The sequence below is a fragment of the Galeopterus variegatus genome, unplaced genomic scaffold (genome assembly GCF_000696425.1).
Source record: "Galeopterus variegatus unplaced genomic scaffold, G_variegatus-3.0.2 Scaffold13509, whole genome shotgun sequence".
Taxonomy (NCBI): domain Eukaryota; kingdom Metazoa; phylum Chordata; class Mammalia; order Dermoptera; family Cynocephalidae; genus Galeopterus; species Galeopterus variegatus.
The window spans coordinates 17,142-35,142 of NW_007739620.1; the positions used below are offsets into that span (position 1 = coordinate 17,142).

At 36.9% G+C, this 18,001-nt stretch overlaps 1 protein-coding gene and 1 pseudogene across 1 annotated transcript in view; both read right to left on the reverse strand.

Annotated features, from left to right (window-relative positions):
- LOC103581622 (E3 ubiquitin-protein ligase Arkadia-like) overlaps window positions 1-15,208 on the reverse strand; it is a gene marked incomplete at its 3' end in the record, with an annotated part of 32,048 nt that extends 16,840 nt beyond the window's left edge. Inside the window, exons 1-4 of the mRNA XM_008563408.1 lie at window positions 15,172-15,208; window positions 14,625-14,751; window positions 12,282-12,445; window positions 8,075-8,269 (exon numbers count right to left, since the gene is read on the reverse strand). Coding sequence (XP_008561630.1) covers window positions 8,075-8,269; window positions 12,282-12,445; window positions 14,625-14,751; window positions 15,172-15,208 — 523 coding nt within the window. The remainder of the gene's footprint in view (window positions 1-8,074; window positions 8,270-12,281; window positions 12,446-14,624; window positions 14,752-15,171) is intronic.
- A 1,495-nt stretch (window positions 15,209-16,703) lies between these two features.
- LOC103581623 lies at window positions 16,704-17,238 on the reverse strand (annotated as a pseudogene).
- Between the last annotated feature and the right edge of the window lie 763 nt (window positions 17,239-18,001).

Here is an 18,001-nt window from a genome sequence, read left to right on the forward strand (position 1 = left end):
GTCTTATAAAAATCTAGTGACTTAGTTTAGCATAGTGGAGAAAAAAAGCATGGAGTCAGGTGGACCTGGGTTCTAATCTTAAGTATGAAGCTTAGCAACGTGACCTTAGGAAAGTTATTTAACCTCCTTCTCATGTATTAAATGGGGCTACAATTGCTGTGAATGGCTGTTATGAACTCTAGATGATAATTTATTAATTATGAAACATCTGAGTTCTGATTATGCTCTCTACCACATGCCCAGTTATTCTGAAGATACATTGTTCTACACCAGAGAAACTGCAGAAGTGTACCCAGAAAGTCTACCCATGTTTCAAACTCATCTAAAAAACAGAACCCCTTCCTCAAACTAATTATTACATGAAAACTACATAAAACACATAAAAATAGGGACTTCTGGTTAAATTAGATGAGTGGAGAGCCCAAAGCCAGAGCCCTGCATTCCCCATCCCCTACGTGTAACCCCCCTCACTCCCCAGTGGCTTTTGAGGCATCTCCTTAGAATCCTTAGGATTCTGGAGCACCACTGTTCTAGGCTTGTTTCTAGAGTAACCAAAACCAGGGATACTCTGCTACTATGTGGCTCACAGTACCTAGCTAATATCTTCTGAGCCAATGTATCAATTAGGAATCTTCTGGTTATAAATAATATAAAAATCAAATAACATAAATAATATAAAATAAGGGCTGACCAGTTAGCTCAGTCGGTTAGAGCACCTCCTTGTAATACCAAGGTCACAGGATCGGATCCCCGAACCGACCAGATACCAAAAAAAAAGAAGATACATATACATATATATATATACACATATATATACATATATATATCTCAGACAAAAATAATATATAAAATAATTCAAATAATATAAAATAAAAATCCAACTAAAACAGCTTAAACAATAAAAAGAATTTATGGGTTCACATAAATGAATCTGGGTAGGGGTACTTCAGGTTCAGGTTGACAGGATTCCAGCAAATTTCCCTGTAATTTTGCTGGCTGTGCCTTCCCATACATGTCCTATCCTGCCCTTGCTGATTCTCTTCTGTGCAAGTTCTGTGCTCTAAACTCTTATGTAGTATCTCTATTCTAAATTTCTTCATATCCATTTTATTCCAAGCTCCTAGTCTGGCCTATTTGGGATAATCTTCTGAACCCTTTTATAAAGTTTCTTAACCTAGGAACCAGAATTCCAGGGTCTGTGAACTTGGATGAGAAGAAAAAATACAGATGCTTCTTGACTTATGATAGGGTTACATCCTGAAAAGCTCATCATGAATTGAAAATATCCTAAGCCAAAAAAGCATTTAATATACCCAACCTACAGAATATCATAGCTTAGCCTACCCTACCTTAAACGTGCTCAGAACACTTACATTAGCCTACAATTGGGAAAAGTCACCAAAGTCTACATCATAATAAAGTGGTGAATATCTCATGTAATTTACTGAATACTGTACTGAAAGTGAAAAACAGAATTGTTGTATGGATACTCAAAGTATAGCTGAATGTGCAATATTTTCACATCATCCTAAAGTAGAAAAATCATAAGTCAAACATTAGGGACCGTCTGTACAAATTTTACTAACCTATACTTGCCTCCTGGGATTAGTACTATGTCAGCAATAGTTAACAGGTATTCCAAATAATTCATAACAAAAACAATTAAAGCCAACAAATTATATATTTTTAAACATAAGTCATAGCACATTCAAAGTCAGTTCTATAATCTTATCACTTTCATTCACTTGCATTCCAAATGTGCTGAATAACCTAGACAGAGTTACAACTAGCATATCAGGAACTGACCATGATCAACAACTTTTCTTAGCTATGCTGAATCTAACATTAAGTAACCATTTCCTATATGTTATAATATTTGTAGCAATTAATCATTATCACACTAGCTTTACTTTCTGAAATATTTTTAGGGCTTTATCTCAGTACCCATGAAAAAGTGTTGTACAAAAGTGAGTGTCATTTATCGTGTGTTAAAAAAAAAAAAAGGTTGAAAACCCTTAAGACATAAAATCCATCCACTAGATGGACTAAACGACCTTCCTGTTTCCATCTCTGACACTTTAGTTTTACAAACCAAGTTATGTGAGGATTATATGTGATTTTAAGATTCGGGTATGAGTTTGTAACCAGAGCAAAAGATTTATGGACTGCTAGGGCCATGACTAAAGTGATGGATATGACGGTTATCTGTTCAGAAATAACTAGTCCATTTTTGTCTTTGAATATTTTGCATACAAAAATCAAGAGTGAGCGAAGAGGAAGCACAATGACTACAATATATTTAATGCTAAATACATATTTAAGGGGTCAAATCATTAGCAATGCACCTTCAAAAAGAAGACTAACCTTATAGCTCTACTTCCTAGGGTAAAGCCTTGGCTTCCAACTAAAGTTTATTTTCCTACAGTCCAGAACCTCTTTGTTTCTCAAATAGGCAAGCAACCTGAAGTAAAGACAATTGATTCTCTTCTCATTTGAGAGTTATTGACCAAAGGAAACTGCCATAAATTAGAAGTGAAATACAAAGATGTCTGATTAGGTAAATAAAACAATCTATTGAGGGTCCACTGAAAATGAAACAATCACAAATCTGCACCACAGAAATTAACACCACAGCCCAGTGACATTAAATTGGTTAAGGTACCTTCACTGTAATTACAGGAGGATTACTGAGATGCGTACATGCAATTGTTCATTCATTTAACAGGTCCTACTCATAATAGTGGCATGGTAAAGGTTTTATAAAAGGCACGAGAAAACGTAAAAGTAAAAATGAAAGCCCTAGCCTTTAAAGTAACTTATAATATTGTCTGCCTTCGTTGTTTACCTCTAGCAACTAGAAACATGCCTGCACAATGTAGGTGGCTCAATAAGTACTGCTAAATTTAAGTTAACCTCACAAGGGAAGAAAGACATGCATACATGGAGCTTAGTGCCAAGAAGAGAAAGACTCGATCTTTGGCCCTGAAGGAGCTCATCATCAAGCATGGCGACAATTTAGGATAAAAATCAACCAGTATTGGGCCGGCCCGGTGGCGCACTGCTACAGTGTGCCGCTTGGGAGCGTGGTGGCGCTCCCGCCGAGGGTTCGGATCCCACATACAGACCGGTTCCCGCTCACTGGCTGAGCGAGATGTGGGAGCAACGCCGAGGGCTGCGATCCCGTTGCCGGTCCCAGTCCGGTATGGGCGTGACAATGAGGGTTGCGATCCGTTGCCGGAGACAAAAAAAGACAAAAAGGAAAAAAAAAAATCAACCAGTATTACAACAGAAGCACTGGGGTCTAGTACAGCATCGAGAAATGCTGCCCTCAGTGGCAAAGCCTGGAGACATTTTTGACTGCCATAACAGAAGGGTAAGTAGTGATACTGGTATTTAACGAGTAGAAACCAAGGATGTTGATAAATATCCTATAATGCACAGGATGGACCCCATACTAAGAATTAATTATCCAGCCCAAAGTCAATAATGACAAGGCTGAGAAATCCTGGCATAAAAAAAAGGACAGGCTTCAAGCCAGATCTTGCCTAAATTTGAATTTGTACTCCATTATCATATAACCTTGGGCAAATTACTTCACCTGTAAAATAGTAAAAGTAATAAATTCTGACTCATTGGTTACTATAAAAATCAGAGTAATATAAACAATTAATAAATACAGACAAATCATTAACCAATATTATAAGCTCAACAAATGTTTATCCTCTAAAATGTAAGCTCTGTTAGGACAAAAGTTTATCTGTTTTGTTCCCAGTGTCTAGAAGAGTGCCTGATACATAGTATGCAATCAATAAATATTGGTTGAATAAATAAATGTATAAGGTATCATGTATGCATAATGCAATGAGCACATGGAGAGATCAGGTACATGATGAGCTGTTTTGGGCATGCTGAGTTTGAGGTGACTGCAGAATGGTCCACAGGAGACGTCCAAGAGGCAGTTGGATAAGAATTTAAAACTAAGACAGTGGTTTAGAATGATGAAAAAGTTTGGGAAATAGATAAGAGTTGGTAATCACACAGCATTGGGAATATAATTAATTCTATGCAAAAATATGTTTAAAAATGCTTAAAATAAACCTTATGTTATATATATTTGATCACAATTTTAAAAAAAAGAGCAGGTTAGAAAATAGATCAAAACAAGGACAGTGGTCTAGAAGCACAGAAGGGAGAGTCATTAGCATACTGGTGATAGGTGAAAACACCTGCAGTTATGAGATGGGCCAGTGAGAAAAGGGATGAGAACATAGTCCTGGGAAGAAAATAAATATGAAAAGGAGATTATTCCCTGATTTTTAAAGATCATGTTTCTTCCTTTTGAATGGAGTCAGAAGCAAGTTAGAAAAAGAGTTTAGGGTAATTAAAACCCACTTAAATGTATGCAGGCATAGTACAAGTGTGTGTGCATGTACTAAAGGAACGAAACCAGTGAAGATGCTGAAGACATGGGAAAGATAATTGCTAAATCAAGGTTAAGGACACAAGAAGGGATAGGAGATAGGGCACAGATAAAAGAACTGAAGGGGAAAGGAAAGAATTAGACCAGAAGTTAGGACAGAAAGATAGGTACAGATATACAAAAGTTTTTATGGAGGCACTGGAATTTGCCGGAGTTCATGCTTGAGAACCTTCATTCATTTTTATTTTTTTGGCGGCTGACTGGTACAGGGATCCCAACCCTTGACCTTGGTGTTATAACACCATGCTCTAACCAACTGAGCTAACCTGGCCAGCTTGTTTATTTTTTATGTATGTCCCCCTGGGGGATGAAAGCCTTGAGGAGAAGGACAGAGTTTTGGAGGGGAAAGAAAGGGAACTGATTGAGATATATAATACTACGGTGATTTACTAACAAAAGCCCAAGATTAGATACCATAAATTTATGGAGACACCAATCTGCTTGGTTATATGATATTTACCAGCACCACATAAGAACCTGGATAAGACTGAAGCTAGTATTTCTTCCTCCTTTTTTCTCCTCCTCCTCCTTTCTTTTCCTCCTCCTCCTTTTTTTCTCTTTCACCCCACTTACCCCCCTCCTCCTCTTCCTTCTTCCTGGAAGGCCAGTTGTTGAACATTTACCACAAACCTCTTGGCATTTCAAAAGTATGTTTAAAAGAAGATGAAACTGAGGTGGGGCAAGATGATAGACTAGAGGTGCCTGAGGCATGTTCCTCCCCCAGAAAAGGACCAGAAGACAGGAGCATCTGTGGGACAGTGCAGGAGGGCAGCAGGAGACTGATGAGATCTCTGTGGAGCATGAAAGCCCAGGATGGTAGCATAGAGAGGAGAGAGGCACATGGCCTCAGCCAACACATCTCTGACACTGGGATCACTGCAGGAAGAACTTTCCCTTGTGGTGAAAAGGTAGGCAAAGGACCTACACCAATCCCCTAGAGGCCCACAGATCCTTTGGCAGGACAAGCCCAGAGCTAAGTGTGGGAAGGAGACTTAGAATACACACACCATGTCGCTCTAGAATACTAGCACAAACTGTGCACTCACCACCCCCACCCTCATGACCCAAACTGATGCAGGATGGTGCCATCTTGAAACCAGAGCCCTTCATGAGGCGTGCCCTGCCCTGGGGCAAGCAGTAAGACTCTGCCCTCATCCCACTGAACTCACATGAAAGGCTGATCCTGGTGGCTTGAAGCCTGGGCTCACAGTGGCTGCAACTCTAGTTCTGCAATCTGGGAAGCCAACCCTAGTCCTGCTGAAATGATGCACCCACCACATTCCCGGCCAGAGATCAGACAGGCAGACCTTCCTCAGGTTGACTCCCTCCCCCATTTCTCCCCCTATGCCCAGCCCTGTCAGCTGAGTTGTGTGCCTGAGCCCCTAACCCGGAGAAAAAGTTCACAGGTCTCTACCCTAACAAACACGCCCTTGGGTTGGTGGAAATAAAATGCATCTGAGCCGCCCCCCTCCCCACAAAAAAGAGTGAAGTTACACGGCTTCAGTAATACAAAGTTATTTTTTATACAAAGCAATACAAAATACAAAGCAATGCAAAGAAATGCAAAAATGTACAAGATATGGACAGGTTGTGTGAAAATAGTTGCACTGATGTTCCATAGTGTCCTGGAAGGAAGTAAAGAATGAAGCAGAATTCAGCACCCCTAATGTAGTCTGACCACCTGTTCTGCTTCTATCAAGTTTATGGAGAAAAGCAATTTGGCCTCAAACAGGTCTAGAGAAATACGACAAAAGAAAGTTTATCTCAAAGATGGTCATCAGTATAGTCAAAGTAATATGAAGAGAGGGCCATTCAGGACTGCAGTGAAGGTGCTACCTAAGAGATTAAATGTGAGTTGTGAGTAAACAAGGATCTTAAAATAAATAAATACATATATAAATACATAAAAGCTTTGGAACTATTCTGAACTAAAGTTAGGAGTATGTCACATAAAATTTAGGTAAGAATAAGGCTACATAAAGCTATAAGGAGAGAGAAGTGAATGAGAAGGTTCAAATTCTTGCCTCAAAGATTATTATTAATCTTGATCAAGGTATTTAACTTTCCAAATTTCATCATTTGTGAAATGGGAAGAATAATGCCAACATCAAAAAAATTTTTAAGGATTAAATGATAATATATAAAATAACATTTAAGATATCAAAGTAAAGTGCTGAAAGAGTATGCACTCAATAAATGAAATAAAAGTTAACCCATTTCATATCTGCCTACATTTTTTCAAAGAATACAGTATTTAAAAGACACCCCTGGGGAATCTCCTTGAGGATTTTTCTCAATTTTACCCTCGGTTTTCCAGAAAAAGGAGTCCTTTCCTAATCCAGCCACAAGTAGTTTTCCAATCTGCTCAATGGAAATTATAAGGATATTATAAGAATTAAATGAGACACTAGTAAAAGCAAAAAGTGATAGAAAATATAATATGGATTCATTATTAATAGTGATATAGTTAATCTATAAGCTATAGGGTCTATGGTGTCTGTTAGTAAGTAATTAAGTTCCTATCCCTATACCATTGTCCAAAGAGAAAGAAAGCTAGTTTAAGGCTCAGTTAGACAGCTGATAGGAGAGAGACAGAGATATCATTGCTAATTGGAACATAGTAACTTGAGATAAGAGCTAAAACTGTAAAACCCTTTGAGGAAAACATAGGAGTAAATCTTTGTCATCTTGCATTAAACAATGGTTTCTTAAATAAGACAGCAAAAGAACAAGCAGCAGCAACAACAAATATAGAGAAAATGGACATCTAAAATTTTAAATTTCCTGTCCCTATTTTCAATTATTTTGGGCATATACCTATGTGTAGAATTAGTGGGTAATATGGTAACACTATATTTAAATTTTTGAGGAACTGCCAAAGTGTCACCCTCAGTAGCTACACCATTTTGCACTCCTACCACCAAATTCACAAGGGTTCTAATTGCTCTATATCTTGCCAACACTGGTTACTTTCTGTTTTTGTGTATTTGTTTTTTATTTATAGACACCAAAGTGGGTGTGAAGGGGTGTTTCACTGTGGTTTTGATTTGCATTTCCCTAATGATGTTGAGCATCTCTGCCTGTGTTTCTTGATCATTTGTATAACTTCTTTGGAAAAATGTCTATTCAAGTCCTTTGCCCATTTTAAAATTAGGTTATCTTTCTGTTCTTGAGATTTAAGAGTTCTTCACATATTCTCAATACCAGAACATTTATCAGATGTATGATTTGCAAATATTTTTCTTCCATTCTGTAGGCTGTTTTTCACTGTCTTCATAATTTCCTTTGATGCACAAAAATTTTAAATTTTGATCAAGTCCAACTTACCGCTTTTTCTTTTGTTCATGCTTTTGGCGTCAGCCATTTACTTCTCCCCAAACTCTCTTAGCTGACCTATAATACTTTGGTTACATATAGCACACAAACTCAAATATGAACTCACTAAGTCTAATAAATGTTACTTTGCTCACATATGAAGTTTACTATAAGGATACACTCTTGCTAATAGAGCTAAAATTTTAAACTTAAAAACAGTAATATTTTTGCTAACAAAAGTAATGACAAAAAGTCACCCTCCCCCACTTTTTTACATACCTACTATAGAAGTACCAGTTGTACTATTGCTTGTAAGAGTAGTTGAAGTCTCTGACACTGTGGAAGGCTGGCTACTTGTGACAGCTGAAGCAGTATCAGAGGCCTGCTCAGAGGTAGATGGATTTGAATTGTTAATGGAAGCACTAGTAGTTTGTGATTCCATCCTCACAGCAGTGGTTGGTACTACAGTAGGTTCTAAAAAATACAAAATATCTACTTAGCATTTCAAAACAAATTAAAGAGTTACATTTTAATCCAAGCTAACATTTTTATCATAATTATTAAAATAACCAAATTTTAAAAATATAAACTCTCTAAATAAGAATATACAGTAAAGAAAGTTTTCATAAAGGTAAACTGCAACATCAAACTGACATGTTACTAAAATATGACTATTACGCTTAAAAAATCCAACACATATGCATATTCTAGTAATTTAGGTGATTGAGTAGTTTTCTGGGTAACTACTATTTAAGTTTTCTAATCTATCACAATGAAAAGAATAAAAAGAAAGTAAAAGTTCCTCTGCTATGCCCACATATATGGTCACAGGCTGTCAGAACAATATTACAAATTGTACCTTCTCTGGCACAGTATGGAATCCTAGGGTCACCCTTGTATAGCAATTCAGATGTCAGCACTGACAGTATGACTATGGATAAGTCACTTAACCCCTCTCCATTTCCTCATCTGTAGAACTGGGAAAGTAACAGAATTTTCTTCATAGAACTGTCATTAGGATGAACTGAGATCACACTTATAATGCGCTTCATATGATGCTTTACACATAGTAATCAATAAACATTAGTTATGAATTTTAGCATCTGTTTTAATCTCTTTTCCATGCCTTTTTGCATGTTTTTAAAAGAAATTTTTTCAAATATTAATATTCCTCAGTACTTTTTAATAGGAATTAAAATTTATGTAGCAGAAAGTAAAAGAAATTTCAGAGACTCAATTTATGAATGAGTTAAACTTCCAACATCTGAATGTAAAATGATTCCTTACAATTGAAAGCAATGGGAATACATCCAAAGCATTGTCACAACAATTACATCTGGAAAAAAGGACTCTCTTAATGTAATATAGAATGAGAGTATAAACTATTCTATACAATTCAGTGTGGTATGCTGATTCCTTAGGCACAGTTAGTCTATATGGAACACTACTTTGGACGACAATACATCCAAATGTATATGCTAATTGCTTATTGCTATGGGATGAATGTGCCCTCCAAAATTCAAGTGTTGGAAACTTGATTCCCATTATAACAGTGTCAAGAGGGTGGGAAATCTGATTCTAGTATTTGAAAGGTAGGGCCTTTGGGAGATGACTGGATCTTGAGGACTCTGCCCTAATCCTAGGTTAATGGTTTAGTGGGTTGTCACAGGAGTGGCACTCATGGCTTTATAAGGAGAGCAAGTAATCACATTAACTCTCTTGCTTATGTCACTCTCATCATGTGATTGCCTGTGTCACCAGGGGACCCTGAAGAGAGTTTCCACCCAGAAGGTGGTCCTCATGAGATGTGTCCCCTAGACCATGGACTTACCAGCCTCCAAAATTATAAGAAATAAATGTTGTTTCTTTATAAATTACCCAGTTTCAGGTATTCTGTTATAAGCAACAGAAAACTCACTGTTACAGAAAATTGATACCAAGAAGTGGGGTGTTGCTGATAACAAATATCTGAAAATATACAAGCAGATTCACAACTGGGGGATGGGCACAGGCTGGAAAAATCTGGAGAAGCAGGTTAGAAAAAGGCTAGATTGTGATAAATGAAGTATTAAGGGCAATTCTATTGAGAGCTCAGAAGGAGACAAAAAGACCAGGGAAAGTTTGGAAGGTCTTAAAGACTGGTTAAGTAGTGATAACCAGATTCTGCTGATAGAAATATGGACAGTAAAGGCAATTCTGAGGAGGCCTCAGATGTAAATGAGAAGGAGCTTATTTGAATCTTTAGCAAAGGTCACCCTTGTTACAGACTGTCAAAGAGCTTAGCTGTATGGTGTCCATGCCAAAGGGCTTTATGGAATGCAGAACTTAAGAGTTATGAACCAGGGTATTCGGCAGAAGGAATTTCTAAGCAGCAAATGTGCCCCCCAAAATTCATGTGTTGGAAACTTGATTCCCATTCAGCAAAGCATTCAGGCAGCTGCATGGCTACTTCTAACGGTCTATGCTGAATTATGGAAGCAGGGGTATGACATAAAGGCAGAATTTATAATTAAAAGGGAAGTACAGGGTAAAAAATTGGAAAACTCACAGCCTAGTCACATAAAAGTGTGTTCAGGAAAGGAAACCAAGGTGTAGCCCAACAACTGTCTGCTAAAGAGATTAGTACAGAAAGATGGGATCATCAAGAGAATGGAAGAAAGACCCTGAAGGCATTTCAGAGATCTTCAAAGCTGCCCCTTTCATCACAGACCCAGCTACCAAAGAAGACAGAATGATCACGGGGAGCTGGCCAGATGCACCCTCCATGGGCTTGCTACCTCGGGCCACCTTGCGATGCTGCTCCCAGCACTCCAGCTGCTCCAGCTGCTACAGCCACAGCTAAATTAGCCCCAGGTGCAGCTAGACCTGCTGATTCAGAAGATACAAGCTGGAAGTAGCATCCATGTGGTGTTGAGTCTACTAGCTCACAGACTGCAAGAAGCGTGGTAGCCTCCACCCAGATTTCAAAAGATGTATGGAAAAGCCAGGCGGCTCAGGAAGATATCTGTCATGGGGCAGAGTCACTGCAGAGAGTCTCCACTAGAACAATGCCAAGAGGAAATGTAGGGTTGGAGTTGCAACTGAGAACCCCCACCAGGGATATACATAGTGGAGCTGTGGGTGGGACTGCCATCAAGACCCCAGAACTGTACAGTTATCAACAAGCAGCACCAACCTGGGAGAGCCAAAGCCAAAGGAGCAGAGCTGCCCAAAGACTTGGGGACCCAACCCTCTCACCAGTGTGCAGAAGATGCAGGAAATGGAGTCAAAGAAGATTATTCTCCAGCTTTCAGATTTAATGCCTTCCTGCTAGGTTTCAGATATACTTAGGACCTGTTACCCCTTCCTTTTGGCTCATTTCTCCATTTTGGAATGAGAACTTCTGTCTTATGACTGTCCCTCCATTGTATCTTGGAAGTAGATAACTTAACTGATTTCACAGATGAGACTTTGGACTTTTGAACTGAAACAATTTAAGACTTTGGAGTTAAAATGCATGTATTTACATGAGAGAAGGACATGAATTTTGGGGGCCATGGGAGGAATATTATGCGTTGAATGTGTCCCCCAAAATTCACATGCTGGAAACTTGATCTCAATTGTAGTGTTAAAAGGGTGAGAAATCTGATTGTGGTTATTTGAAAGGTAGTGACTGGATTGTAAAGACTTTGCTCTCATGAGTGGATTAATCCATTCATGGACTAATGGGTTATCATGGGTGTAGACTAGTGACTTCATAAGGAGAGCACATGAAAATGCTCTTGCCATTCTCGCCATATGATACCCTGCATTGCCACAGGACTCTGTACAGAGCCCCCATCGACCTCACCAGATATGTCCCCTGGACCTTGGATTTCCCAGCCTCCAAAACTGTGAGAAATAAATTTCATTTTCTTTATACATTACCCAGTTTCAGGTATTCTGTTATAAGCTACAGAAATTTGACTAATAACACATATACCTAAAAAAATAAAGCAAGCTTTGTTTCCTCATTTACTTGGGTGTAGCCATAAGCTAAAACAAAACAAAAGCTAAGCAGCACCGAAAGGTACCAGTAATATTAAAGGATAACATAACTTTTAAAAGTAAAATTAGACATTTCAAATAACCAGCATTAATCATTTAAAATTCAGTTATATTGCTTTTCTCTTGTCTGTATTTAAAAAGTGCTGCTTCTACTTTTCAAAACAAAGTTAAATTATGATGATAATATTACAAATGAAACTAATAGGTAAGTCTGAGGTTAGCTTAAATTCCACTTGTAAAAATATTTTTTTTCCCTGAGAAAATAACTACCAAAAGAATTTTAGGCACTTTTTACAAACAAAGAAAATTATATCCATTGAAAAATAACATCAGGAAATCTGATAATTTCCCTGTAGTTTTATAACATATGCCAGTAAGCAATAGGAGTTTCTAGCATATTAAGACATCTCATCTCATCAAATTTACTTCATAATTCTACACTGTTACTACTCCAACTCACCATCTTCGTCAACAGTAAGGTCCACAACTTCTGCTGCATTCTGCCTCAAAGGCTGTATAACAGTAGAAATTCTACTGCGGTTCCGTGGCTCCTGTGGCCGACTTGTATGAGAACTTGAACCTTGGCTCCAATGAGATCTGGAGTGTCCGAGGGTTGAACGAGATCTTAAATGACATCAATATTAAATCAGTAAATATTAATAAAGAACAAAATTTTGTCACCCCAGAAACCCATAAACCTTTCTTTTAAGTTCTTCATACAAGACTTTTCCAAAGAAGCATTGGTAATAGAATTAAAAACTATGACTAGCACAATGCTTGGCACTCAGTGAACTTTGCTGAATGAATAAATCACCAATCAACTGACCTAAGAACACAAGAAATGTTATGTTAGACAAATCATTAGTGTAAAATACAGATTCTGTTTCAAGAATGCTGCTTCAATAACTATGGATCATGAGTACTATGGGTCTTTTTCAAGACTGTCTGTTGCTCAGGTGAATGCACCTGCTTGACATCAAGCATCTCCATAACAAGAAAGATTTCTAGTCACACAAGAAAAAATACGTCCTTAATTTCAGCAGCCCTTATAGTTCATAAAGATTTAATCACTATGGTGCCAAGCACTAGGCACAGTCACAGGATAAGTGTGGCACACATTGTAGAGTATCAATTTTCCTCAGACTTTGAAAAAATCATTTAAAAATTAAAATAAACAGGTATACATTAGAGTGCTCACTTTTATGCCATTAGGAGTAGCACTCTGAGGGGAAAGTAGCAAACAGAGAAGCACATTCTAGGTGAGTCTATAACATGTTTTAGATATAAGAATGTCTTTTTAAAAATGAACACCACACATTAAAATACAACGAACAAATGCATTTCTAAATTCATTCCAACACAAAAATTAAGATTCATCCATAGATTTATTTAGTATATCAAATGTAACAGAGCAACTCTTTACTGCTACCATTATAAATATTTATAATCACCTAAAGCACAAGATGAATGCAGTGTTAAGATTTTATTTTGAGGTCAGGGTAGTGGGGTGGGATCAAAGTGATTCTGGCATAAGGGCAATGTCATTTCCAGTTATTTATCAAAACAATGAGGATTTTTCTTTCAGTTATTAGTTCAGAGCTTAGATGAAATTACTGAGTGAAGAACAAAAAGTCAAAAAATGTTTTAAACTAGGTTGCCCTAACATAATAATAGCACAAATTTCCCTGGTATTGATGAGCAAGATCACGAAAAAAGTAAGATTGAAACAAAAAGAGCTATTTCGACATCTCACTTTGAATTTCAGTACTATCCCCAATATTTGCATATTATTCATATCTAAATTTTAAAAGAGTTAATGAATTCACTGTAACATAAAACAAACTATATTTTGTAAATTACTAAGTAAAATTCTTCTTTATCTAGAGCAATTACTCTTAACTCACTGCACATTTGGGGTGCTTAAAAAAATACCAACCCTTAAGAATCTAGTTCAGTTGTTCTGAGATAGGGTCTAAGCAACAATATATCTTTATTTTATAAACTCCCCAGGTAAATCTAATACAGTTTTGTTTGAAAACCACTAATCTGGTACAGGTTGAGCATCCCAAATCCCAAAATCCAAAATCCAAAATGCTCCAAAATCTAAAACTCTTTGCAGGCCAACATAATGCTCAAAAGCCATGCTCAAGAAAAACACTCATTGGAGAATTTTGAATTTTCTGATTAGGGATGCCGTCGTGGATTGAATTATGTACTTCCAAAACTCACTGAAGCTTGAATTATGTCCCCCAAGTTTTATGTATTAGAAACTTAGCCCCCACTGTGACTGTTAACAGGGTGGGAAATCCTATTACAGTAATTGAAAGATGGAGCCTTGAAGAGATGACTGCATTGTAGGACCATGCTGTAATGCATGGATTAAAAATGGTGGTCAGGGGCATGGTTCTGAGAGCTCCACCATCTTGCAGTGTGAGACCCCTGGATCACTCTCACCACCACCAGGTGGACTTTGGACTTCTCAGCCTCAGAAACTGTAAGCAATAAACCTCTTTTCTTTATAAATTACCCAGTCTCAGGTATTCTGTTAGAGCAACACAAAACGGACTAATACAGATGCTCAACAAGCATATATGTGCAAATATTCCATAGTCAAAAAAATCCAAAATCTGAAATACTTCTGGTTCCAAGCATTTCAGATAAGAGATACTCAACCTCTATATGCATACTCAAAAATCAGGACTCAAAAAGAAAAAAAGAAAAGATTACAAATATCTACAGCACAAATATGTTTAAATGTTTATATTTAAAACTTCAAATATACAACTGGGAATTAAAATCTCACCGATAGCTTTCTCCAACTGTTACAATCTCCACTTCACTGTCAGTTGAGGTAACATTAATTTCTTCATTGGCAGTGACCTGAGGAGTTGAGGAAGCTTCTATCACAACAACATCTTCATCAATACCTCCTAGAAACAAAAAGAAAAGTCATTTAAAGGGTATCTGCCTGTCATTTAATAATATGGTAATATTACTATTATTATCATAATAAAAAAAATTATTGCTAGACAAAAAATTTGATTTTGATTTTGAAGACTATGAAATTCATTACAAAAATAAATATATTTGTCAAAATGAAAGTTTTCCAAAAAAAAAAAAAAAAAAAAAAACCCACGGAACTAATTACACATAGTGTTTCAGAACATTTCAAAATCCCCCAAAGACCTCATAAGCCCTGTTTCAGTCAATCATCATCCCCCACACCCACCCCTACACCGCTGTAACAACTGATCTGCTCCCTGTCGTTACGGATTGGTTTGTATTTTGTAGAGTTTTACATAAGTGGAGTCATATATCACATAAACTGGCTTCTTTCACTCTGTATTTACTTCGAGATTTATTTGTGGTGTTGTACCAATAGTTCATTATTTTTTATTGCTGAGTAGTATCCCATGGTATGGATATAACACTATTTGTTTATCCATTCAATTGTTGATGAACACCTGGATTTTTCTCAGTTTTTAGATATTACAAATAAAGCTCCTATGAACATTTGTGTATAAGCCTTTGCACAGATGTGCTTTCATTTAAATCTTGGGTAAATACTTAAAGTAATTTCTGGTTTCTATGGCAAGTTTATGTGTAACTTGTTAAGGAAATGCTAAATCGTTTTCCTAAGTGGCTGCACAATTTTACATTCCCACCAGGAAAATGAAGGCTCCAGTTTCTCCACATCTTTGCTAATACTTATTATTGTCTCACTTTTTGAAGACTCTTTGCATAGTGATATCTTATTAGTTATTGATATTGAACACTTTTTCATCAGCTGCTCTGGTCAAATGTCTATTCTTTTGTCCACATATTCTCTAGTCCATTTAGACTTTTTGTCTTATTGTTGAACTGTAAGACTTCTTTATAAATTCCGGATACAAATGTAATCAGATACATTATTTGCAAATATTTTCTCCCAGTTTGTAGCATATCTTTTCATTTTCTTAATGGTGTCTTTTGAAGCCTAAAAGCCTTTAATCTTGATGAAGTCCAACTAAGCAATTTCTTTTGTGAATAATACTTTTGCTGACATATTTAAGCAACTTCTGACTAACCCAAGGTCACTGAAATTTTCTCCTGTGATATTTTTGAGGTTTTCTGTTTTTGTTTTTTTTTTTTTGTCTTTTTGTAACCAAAACTTTAATCACAAGGATTCTCACAAAACATATTACAAATGACAGCATGAAAAAAAAAATCTTACACAGTAACTCAAAGTTCAGCTCTACAATGCAGCCTTAAACTGACAGGACACTGGTATTGTGAAAATTTCCAAATAATGTTATAAACAGCTATGTGTTCATATATAGTAATCACATAAGAACTTATGACGTAAAGCAAAGGGAAACTTTCTTGAAACTTAACAGATTCTATACCAACTAGGCAACCTCTGCCCAGGATAAAGACTAGTTGAATTTTTTAAAAACTTCTAATTTAGTTTAATGGTGCAGCTTTTATTTTTACCTACTGGCTTTGTGTTCGTGGCAGTTTTTAAAGACTGCTTTGTTCACCTATAGCTGTGTAGCATATCCCAGCTATGGAAAAAAATAAATCTTAGTTAAATTTTTACCAGTTTTATTTCTATATTAAAACATCACACTTTAGCTGGGCAGGATTTAGAGGTTTATCATCAGTCTACACAAGACTAAAGTTCAAAGCAAATTCAATTCTGCTTAAGGGAACATTGTAAAGTAACAATTCTTGGTATTACATACCTCATATGATCCATTTCAAACTACAGAGAATTATACCTTTGTGTGTGTCACTGTTCCAAGAGACAAATTCAAACAGCTAAAACATCTTAAAAATGCACCAAGCTTATGAAGTCTCAAACAAAACTTGAATTTTCTATACATACTCTTGTCAAATAAAGTTATTTCCTGTACAATATTTCCTGTATTTTCTGTTGCAAACTGATCTTCCATTTCCTTTCATTTGACCTATACTGGCTACAAGGTCTAGAGAAGGATAGGGATGGCTTGTGATTTCTCTCCTGAGACAGTGATCTGTCTCTTTTCTTGTCTCTAGAAAGAGACCTGCTCTGGCTGCAAGAGAAGTTTCTTCTTCTTGGAGATCTGCAGCAAGGTGGAGGACTCCTTGTATGATAATCATCTTGAGGGCAACAACCCGAAGAATGAGGTGGACCACGATTCCCACTTTTTTTCCCCACCATTCAGCAGTTCCTCTCTTACACGGCAGTTACATAGTGTTCTTCCATCCAGCTCTCCGACAGCATCAGCTGCATCTTGGGGATCTTCAAATTCAATAAAAACAAAGCCCGGAGGGTTTCTAGCACTTCAGAGTGGTCCAGAATAGCCAAAAGCCTGCCCCAATTCAGTCTTATTGTCATTGTTTCCAAGATTACCTACATAAACCTTACAGCCCAATGGACAGGAATCACAATGCATTTTGAGATCCTGGTTTAGAAATGTAGAGGCTCAAATCCACAGGATCTGATGGGTCTTCTCATTCCCCTCTGGCCTGGTTCCTAGAGATGCTCGTGTTTACCTGGCATCCACAAAATCTCCTATGCTTTCTTCTAGAAGTTAAATTTAGGCCTATAATCCATTTTGTTAATTTTTGTGTCTAACAAGAGGCAACGAGTCTAAATTCATATTTTTTGCATATGAATAAACAATTGTCCCAGCACTGTTTGTTGAAAGACCTAGAAAAATTCTATTTTTGTTTTTTTGGTGACTGGCCGGTATGAGGAATCAAACCCTTGACCTTAGTGTTACAAGGCCACACTCTATCCAACAGAGCTAACCAGCCAGACTTAATAATTCTATTTTGATACCTAGCAGATTCAGGTTTTTCTAATTATTCTTCAGAATTATAAAATCAAGGGGAAAGAAAAATTCCTGAGATTTGGATTGCCTGGCATTAAGCAACACTAATGAAACCCCGACATCCCTACAATACATATTATTTCACCTAAGAAATATGTTGCCATCTACCAATATCAATATTGCAGGGCTTGGTTTTATTACAAATGTAATTCTCTATAAAGCTATAAAATTTTCTTCAAAATACTCCTAATTAAGATTATTCTTAGACACTTTATTCTCTTTCTTGCTCTTGTAAATGAGCTCCCTTTTTCATATTTTCTGTTAGTATGAAGGTATACCATTGATATTGTATATTCACTTGTATCCAACTCTTACCGAACTC